We start from the raw sequence: 9,017 nt of genomic DNA, 5'->3' as shown, positions 1-9,017 counted from the left end.
GCCCTGAATTCCTGTCATTCTGCAGAGTCCAAAGATTGGATGATCCGGAATTCCATCCTGATTTACCATTCTCAGACATGGACTCTAAGACTAATCAAAGAAACGCAGCAGAATTTTAACACAGCCCATTTGTCTTACATCTCTAACTGTGTTTTTTCTTTCTAATTTTTCATTTAAAAACCTGACTTTTATGTTTTATGAAGTCCTACTGAGAAACCTTTGGAGCCACAGTCTCTCTGAACTGCTGAGTCACCCAGCATCTGTGCAAGTTAGCAGCTCCTTCAGCTGAACATGTCTCCTGAAGATAACGTGGACTGTAGCTGGCGGGATTCAGGCCCCAAGGTTCTTTTTTTTTTTTTTTTTTTTTTTGACTCTTCTACATATGTAATGTTTCTTTCATCTTTATCTGAAGAAGACTAGACAATTTCATGAGAACTGTCTCTCTTTCTCTCTCTTTGTCTTCTTCCTCTCTCTTTTGGATACATTTTATCTTGCCAGGTTCTTGACTTTTCTGAAAAGTGAAGCACTTTCCAAAGGAAACCGTGAGTACAGGATTCTTTGCAGTACGATTTGTCACTGATATAATTAGGAAAGCTGTCTCTTTTGAACTTTCTGCACTGTATTTCATAGAATCTATAAGAATTGTTTCTTGGCTTTTAAGAGGTAGAGAAGCTTAATTTTAACGCTTTTTGTAATATTTCACTTTAAAGAATGACCTTGAGCTTGTGGCTACACAGCATCAAAATCTAGCAATGACCTGTTCACATGGGTCCATATAGAGAACAAATAGGTAACTTGGAGCAAAATAATACACAAGAAAGATTTGGGCTCCTTAGAATGATTTGATTCTGTAGCCAAACTAATAAAGGCCATCCACAAAGTAGCAATTATATTTTGGGAGGAAGAAGGTGAAAATTTGAACTTGGTATTCGGTGTTCTGACTGAGATAAGCTAGGGGAAACTGTGCCCATATCCAGATGAATGAAGGTAAACCCTATGGAGATTTCAGAGGATATTGCTCCAAATAGGTCAGATTCCACTTACGCTGTTTAACAGTATAACGTTTTACATTGCAAAAGCCAACTTGGGATGCTAATAATTTGAAATTTATAACAATTGGATAAAGGATGTGCTGAACTTTTTATTTGTAGTGTTTGTGAATAAAGCAAATAAAAAGGATAAACAATCTATGAGCTATATTTTATGTAAAAGAACAGACATTTCCAAATGTTTGTGTATGTCATTCATCAAGTTTATTACAAACCATGTTTAGTTATTCATTAGATTAAATTCAGAATGATCAGTACATGTCAACACTTTTTAACCTTTGAAAAGAAAAGAAAATTACATCTCTTTTTTATTCCTCTTAAATGTGTGGTTTTGCTAATTCAAACTTGTCTCCCATCATTCATCCAAATTAATTCTATTTATAGAACTTAGTAAATGTAGTCACACATTTATATGAAAAGTTGGAAAACTGTTCTGAATGATATAGAATTATTAGCCTAAAGGGTAGCTACATGTGATTGAAGTTATGTAAATATCCTAGAGCCCTTGTGACAACAGGCTTTTACAGGCTTCAAGACATCCGAATGTAAGTTCAACATAAATGCCTTGGGACACAGAAAAGGGACATCACAGAGATTTGAGAACCAGGAAGAGATATAAAATTTTTAACTTTCAGGCTATGGAGAGTGGTGGACCGAAGGTGCTGGAAACAGCGGAAGAGATCCAGGAAAGGCGTCAGGAGGTGTTGACTCGCTACAAGAGATTCAAGGAGCTGGTTGCTGAGAGGGGTCAGAAGCTTGAAGATTCCTATCACTACCAGGTTTTCAGACGGGATGCAGATGACCTAGAGAAGTGGATCTTGGAGAAACTCAAGATCGCAGATGATAAGAGCTATGAAGACCCAACTAACATACAGGTACTCCGTTCCTGTGACTTCCCCAGAACAGACTATAAGATCTCCAAGGAGGGAAACATTCTGGTAATGTAAGTGCGTATTTAGTTAAATGTCAGGACATAATGTCATAGAAAGGGCAGACTACCTGTTAGGGACCATAATTCTGCCTCTAAATGGCCCGTGTCTTTAACTTCTTAAGCCCACGTCTTATGTACAGAGGAAACTCACTCTGTGACTGTATTCTTAGTCTGAAGTTAAGCTACGGGCATAATAGTGACTGAGAGTTCAAAGAAGTTATGACACACCAGGCAGCTTTAATATTTCGAGGTGAAGAAATGTCCGTGCTTTCACTCTGCTCAGGATAGTAGTTCAGTGGAATTTTTCCTGGGTTTCTCCCAAGGGGCTATCATGCCCTTGCTCAGTTCACATGACAGGTGTAAGGAGGAGAGCTTGGGGGGAGGCTCCTCTCCTCCTTCTATTACAGCGTGTGACAGAGTCATGACCAGAAGAAAGGGTTACCTGCCTAAAAGGGGTAATTGACTTTGGAGAGGAAGCACCTGGATCAAGAACAAAGTGTTATCTATTAAAATGATTGATACATATATGACAATAAGAGTATTATCTGATAAACAGAAACCTCTCAATTAAAAAAAAAAAAGCCATTATTGTAATGATCATCTTCATTGTGTTCAAATTTCCATAGCACTTCCTTCCTCTCTTCTGAAGAGGAACAAATGTGGGACATCTTTTCATTCCCACCAATGGCAACTGAGACTTAAAAATAACAAGGTCTATACTGGAAACTCCCCAAAGTCAATGGGGACAGGACAAAACATTTCTCGGGGGCCCCTGACTTTGAGCCTGGGCTGAAGTGGCCGTTTCTTTTAGTATGTGACTTCTCCAGCTCTGGTCATGGGTTATCAATTTATCTAGGTTGTGAGACAAGTGGTTCTGCCCCAAAGTAAGAAAAGGAACCAAAAAACCCCTTTATGGTCCAAGGACACTGGGCTTCATTAGTGATAGGCTTCATAACTTCTGATTTCTAAACTTCAGGGCAAGTATCTGAAACATGAATCCTTTGAAGCAGAAGTACAAGCAAAATCAAGGGTCATTCCTGAACTGGAAGAAATCAGGGAAACCCGATTTGCTGAGGGGCATTTTGCCCATGAGGACACCAAGGTAAATGTACGGTAGGACCCTGCAAGAGATGTTTCCGATTGTTGATTATGTTAGCAGAGTTTTAACTGATTATGCCAAGTATAAAGCTAGATGTAGCTGGCTTGGAACTGGGGTTCCTGCCTCTTGTCTTCCACTGGGGTTGGGCGTGAAAGATGGTGAGCATCCTCACGTACCCTGGGGCAAGAAGAAGAGAGCTATGATACAAAACCTATCTTGGGAGAGCATCACATTCCTCCTTGGCCACCGCAGGATAACTTGGCTTACGATCAAGCCCTCTTCAACCTAGCTCCATGTTCCCAGCTGAACTGGCTTTCCCAAATGTCATTTCTAATGATTTCTTCTGACCTCAAAGTCCCTGTCCTTTAGACTCTTCAAACAAGGGACGCTCTGCCGTGTGAATCCTCTTTGAAATATCTCTCCCTTGTCCGTGATACCTCCTTCTCTTCACAGCTCACACACTGTGACTAATATTAAAGTTCTCAAACGCCACTCTTCTCATTTTGAAAAACTCCGAAAATACCTTGTCTTCAGAAAATCTTCCCCGAACACTGAGGACTGAAGACTACCACCACTTCGAAATCCATTACTAATGTATCAACGCTTTCCTGACTCGATTCACACAATTTTCCAACATGTTTGTGTTGATAGAGTCAATTCAGGATCTTTTCTGAATGAGTGGATTTGTCTGTTTGTTTTTACTGTTGAATTATTTTTGAAATTGTCACACCGAATTATGTGACATATTTAAAAATTGGGTCTGGTCTTTCTACATTTAGCATACAAATTCTAGTCCATTTTACTGTCAACAAAATATGGTCAGATAACACAGACTCTAACCAGAAGAAAATTTATTGGAAAGAAGAGTCTGTAACAAGAAAAATCTAAAAATTTATGTATTGATAAAAAATAGAAATTATTTTTGTATTGTTCACAGCTTTTTGTGCCACCAATCCCCCACATTAACTAAAATCGTTGAGAAATATTTGAGACATTGTCACAACTGTCAGACTCACTGTGCTCCATCAGACCACAGCACTGGAGGATTCAGAGAGAAATGTGGTTTGTGGGCTACTGTAAACAATGGAGTAGTTGAAAAATACAAGATTCTTTTGGACCTAACACAGAGAGTGCCTTCAATTTGACAAGCTATGTAACTCATGATCTTCTAAGCTAACCTGGCATCAAAGCCTGCAATTACATAGTCTCAAAATTCTCTTATTGCTTTGGTGCCCCTAACTTCCATTATAAATTAGCAACATTGTAGCTCTTACTCTTTCCAGCCTACGGGTCATGCTAAATTTCTTCTGTGACTTGCCAGTACTTAGAATACCCTCTGCCTGTCATCTACCTGTCAAAATCCTATCTGTTCCTCAAGCTTCAATTCAAACCAAGCACTGTCACATGAATCCTTTCCATCCTGTCTTATTGTTTGTAATCATTTCATCCTCAAAAACCTCAAAGCATTTTTAGATTTTTTTTTCTCTTATGGCAGATCACGTGTGGCTTGGTTTAACAGCTACTCCCATGCATATTGATTTCCTCCTTTAAACATCTGTTGAGCAATTAATGCAGTTTTTATCCAGGCCCCGCTCTGCACGCATCTCCACGTCCATACCTGCTCCACAGCAGGTACAGTGCCTTAGCAGTTTTGCATCTCCTCCCAAAGGCCCATCTGGAGGAGCTGCACAAACTATGGGACCTGCTGGTGGAACTGACTCAGGAAAGGGGCGCCCTGCTGCTGCGGGCCCTGAAGCTCCAGCAGTACCTGCAGGAGTGCGCTGACATCTTGGAGTGGATCGGAGACAAGGTACGGGACCCCACAGGACACAAGCGGGACCTCCCATCCCTGTCCCAGGCACCGCCCAGCAATCCAACGCAGGCTGCTCAGAAAGCAGTCGGGATGTCTGTTCCTGGACTGTGTTCCTTGAAAGAAGCAATTTTGTCAAAGATTTAGGGGTATCCTGGAGATCACTGACATTGTGTGTGAGGAAAAGTGCCCTAGGCTTGTCCCCGTCTCCCTTCCGTGACCCTTGGCTCCACCTCCTAAATTTTTCCTCTTACTCTGGGTTCAGGCTGAGAGTGTTGCCCCCTCTTTTCCTAAGGGCTGCCTCTCGGTACCTGTAACTAAGGAGGTTTCTATTTTTTAAAACACTTGGAGAATAATCCTGTGGTTAAGACTGAAGATACACCCAAGTCAGTCCTTAGCATGGTGCTTTTGCAGATACTCAGTGTGCTGAATTAAGTAGAATCAGGATGTATGCATTTTTCATGTTCCAGAACACAAAAGCGTGCTTCCAGGAGCTTTGGCCAACAATGTTCCTGGTCTTTCTGAAGGATCACCCCAAAGAGCAATGGCCCCTGGACCAGGGAACCCCCTCAGGAAATACATTCCTGCTTCCGGCTCTTTTCTGAAGGGCTTCTCCTCCCTACCAGCCTCTCCTTCTGAGCTCTCCTGGGAGTGTGGGCAATGGTTCTGGGCATTTGAACTACAGAAACTTTGCTGGTGACTCAACAGACTTTCCTTGCCCACAGGAGGCTATAGTGACATCAGTGGAGCTGGGTGAGGACTGGGAGCGCACAGAGGTTCTGCATAAGAAGTTTGAGGAGTTCCAAGCAGACCTGGAAGCGCGACGGGAGAAAGTGGATGGAATAAACCAGTATGCCAATGCGTGCGCTGAGGTGAGGTGGGGAGCAAAGGGTTAGGGCAAGTCAAAGGTTCTGGTATTCAAAACCTTCCAGCCATCGGTAGGTGGGTCATGAAGGACATAGGACATTGTGAGAAAACAGGGATGCATGTCCCTGGGGTAACATGCCTGGGGCAGTTTCCTCTCCTGTCTGGGTCACCTCTTGCCAGTCTATGGAAATAGAGGTGTGAGCGGGAGAGACAGTGTATGTGTGTGCACGTGGGTGTGCACGTGAACGTGTGCGGAGGAACTAGACCCACAATTTAGTAACTCCCGGACAGGCCACCCATCACCCGTGTTTATGCTGCACCCTTTCCTCATGAAGAAGAATCAGAATGAAGTAGCGAAGAATATAAAATAACGGTGGGCTATCGTAATGTATATGATGTCATTATACCTGATTTTTTTGTGAGTGGGGGGAGGGAGGCAGTTTTACTGTCATTCACTTAAGACAATGTTTAAACAAATTTTCAATTTCACTAGGATACGCGGGAAAAACGGGGAGCCAGTCTGGTTTTTTTGTGCTGTAAGGAGATTAGAAACTCTGCCCATTGGCTGTCGCGCTCCTGGTTTCATCATCACTTCAGCTCTAGTACCGGGACGCCCCCTCTGTATTAGCAGAACCGAGACTTCGGGATGAATGGGTACTCGATTAGGGGAAGTAAACTCTCTCTCCGCCACCTTTGTCTCGTTGTGAAAGTTCCTCGGTTTTTCAGTACTATCTAACACCCCATCCCCAAACTTCAAACAACAAACATGTTATTTTTACTGGATTCAGTGATTCAGCTGCTCAGCTAGGCAATTCTCCTGACCCCACCTTAAGTGGCTGCAGTTATTTGGTGGCTCAGTTGGAGTGGAGGTCGAAAATGGCCTTGCTCCCATGTCTGGGGTGTTGGCTCTCTCTTTCCAGCACAGCATGCTTTTTTTTTTTTTTATGTGTCAGTGTTCCAAAGGTCAGAAAGCTGAAGGGCATCTTGAGGCCGAGGGGCAGGAACTCATATCATTTCTGCCACATTCTATGGTAAGCCAGGCGTAGGCGAACCCAGATCCAAAGCCTGAGGAAATGGACTTCCCTTCTTGCAAGGAGGGCTTCGTGGCACAGTAACACGGCCATTTTATCTAATCTACCGTAGGAAGGATTAATCCAATGCAGAGTGTGTCCTCTGCTCTTGTGGAGTGGAACCCATGCAGCTACAAATACAAAGGGCCACAAATTCGGCAAAGAGAATGTAGAAAATTCTTCCTGGAGACGCTTCAGAGTGGGAGTGGAAATTCCGAGAGACAGTGACAGAAGGAGCAGAAAGACTTGGATGCAGAGGAACTGCTCGAAGTTGCCAAGTGTCAAAATAGGCTGATGCCATGAACTTAATCCAGTGTTCGTAAATCTCAGTGCTTCAGATAGGTTGCAGTGATGTATGAAATTTTCTGCAAAATTAAATGTGTGTGCACGTGTGTATAATCCTGGGAAGAGGGAAACATCTCTCGTTAGATTCTCAAAGGTGTCAGGACCCCAAAGGAACTAAGAACCACAGTAGTAGAGTTTTGGAAAGTAAAGTCTATTTCACAGGGGGACTTTTTTCTTCCTGGGTTCTCAGGGGACTTGGCAGCCATCAACAAGGTGGAATTCTGAAAATAACATCATGGCTGGGCAATCTGTGTTAACAGTCTGCCACAGTGCTGTGAGCAAAAGATAGATACAGTATCTGGTGGTTTGGCTTCTAGATTTTGGTAAAGCTAGGGCACAGGGCTATGGTGAAGATTGGTATCTGGCTAAATGGTCATTCTCCATGCCTGGCAAAGTACGAACCAGTGTGAAATGAGACGTGTTCAATGATTTTTGGAATAGGCTCACCTTTGCCTAACTCCAGACCCGGTTTCCTCTTAACAGGAGAACCATCCTGAGTTGCCCTCGATCAAGCTGAAGCAGGATGAGGTGAACGCCGCCTGGGAGCGTCTCCTCGATCTGGCTCTGCAACGACAGGGAACACTGTCCAGTGCTGCAGACCTCCAGCGATTCAGAAGGTGTGAATTTGGCCAACACATTACGGGAAATCCAGCACCATGTTCGTACTTGTGCTAGCCTCTGGCTACTGTTGGCAATTAGTGGCCAGTATCTCAAACCAGAGTAAATCATGTGCTGGCACTTCAGGAAGCAAGGGAGAGTGTAGTTAAGGCAACTGTGACTCACCCCATGGCCAAGTTTGTGATGACTGGAGCCCAAAGCAATAAAACTAGCTCAGTTTTATTGTGATGGAATTAGTGATGGAAGTGTTGCGGAGACCAGGAATGCATATTAGGAACTGGATGGGGGTGGAGGGTTGAGCGGGAAGAAAAAAGTAAGAGCTGACCCAGATATGGGAAGGATATCTAGAGGCCCAATGACCGGATAATGCCCAGGCCTCTACATCTACCATTAAAGGTGAGACCTCTTTACATTACTTTTTCTAGTGAGTAGGAATTCAAGGTAATTGTCAGCTGAGTGAACCAGGGTGGTCTTTGCTGTGTACACTGTTTGCCCTGGAATGCCTGCCATTTTCTTTGTTGGGACTCATGTGGCTGTCTGGCAGGGATGTGACTGAAGCCATCCAGTGGATCAAAGAGAAGGAGCCTCAGGTCACCTCTGAGGACTATGGCAAAGACCTTGTTAGCTCTGAGGCCCTGTTTCATAGTCACAAGGGCCTTGAGAGGAGCCTTGCAGTCATGGAGGACAAGGTAAGCCACTGTTGGAAGCCTGGCTGGTCCCCTGGGCTGAAAGAGGCATTTGGTGGGTACCTCGCCTCCAGAGGACACAGTAAATTCACTATTTTGATAAAGGAGAAATTCCTTATCTCTGAATATACTTCATCATTCTGGTTCATAACTTGTACACGGACATTGGATGTCCCTTATTTTTTATTTAAATATACATGCATGTTTTATATACTCTTGTGTTTTTTGTAATGTACTTCATGATTTAAAAACAAAAAGGGTAACTCCAAGAATAGTTTCCTAATCTCACTCAGTACCTGCAGTCAGAGAATCTTCCCTTTGGTCAAACCACCTTCCGTCACTTCCAGCTGACTCCTATTTCCTTTTGTCCTTCACTCAGTAGAAAAGCGAAGAAATTTCTTCTTCTTCTTCTCCTTCTTGCCCTCCTCCTCCTCCTCCTCCCCTCCTCCTCCTCCTCCTCCTCCTCTTCCTCCTCCTCCTCCTCCTCCTCCCCCTCTTCCTCCTCCTCCTCCTCCTCCTCCCCCTCTTCCTCCTCCTCCTCC

The 9,017-nt window shown here is 43.6% G+C and overlaps 1 protein-coding gene across 1 annotated transcript in view; it reads left to right on the top strand.

Annotated features, from left to right (window-relative positions):
• Positions 1–430: 430 nt before the first annotated feature.
• The window catches only part of SPTA1 (spectrin alpha, erythrocytic 1), a 78,040-nt gene continuing 69,453 nt past the window's right edge, over positions 431–9,017 (top strand). Inside the window, exons 1-7 of the mRNA XM_025860726.2 lie at positions 431–542; positions 1,685–1,924; positions 2,957–3,082; positions 4,749–4,889; positions 5,615–5,761; positions 7,655–7,788; positions 8,334–8,478. Coding sequence (XP_025716511.1) covers positions 1,688–1,924; positions 2,957–3,082; positions 4,749–4,889; positions 5,615–5,761; positions 7,655–7,788; positions 8,334–8,478 — 930 coding nt within the window. The 5' untranslated portion in view covers positions 431–542; positions 1,685–1,687. The remainder of the gene's footprint in view (positions 543–1,684; positions 1,925–2,956; positions 3,083–4,748; positions 4,890–5,614; positions 5,762–7,654; positions 7,789–8,333; positions 8,479–9,017) is intronic.

This window comes from Callorhinus ursinus, unplaced genomic scaffold, assembly GCF_003265705.2.
Source record: "Callorhinus ursinus isolate GAN/ISIS: 27379988/994484 unplaced genomic scaffold, GSC_fseal_2.0 scaffold88, whole genome shotgun sequence".
NCBI lineage: Eukaryota > Metazoa > Chordata > Mammalia > Carnivora > Otariidae > Callorhinus > Callorhinus ursinus.
The sequence above is the reverse complement of the archived record's forward strand: the minus strand, read 5'-3'. Positions and strand labels throughout refer to the sequence as shown.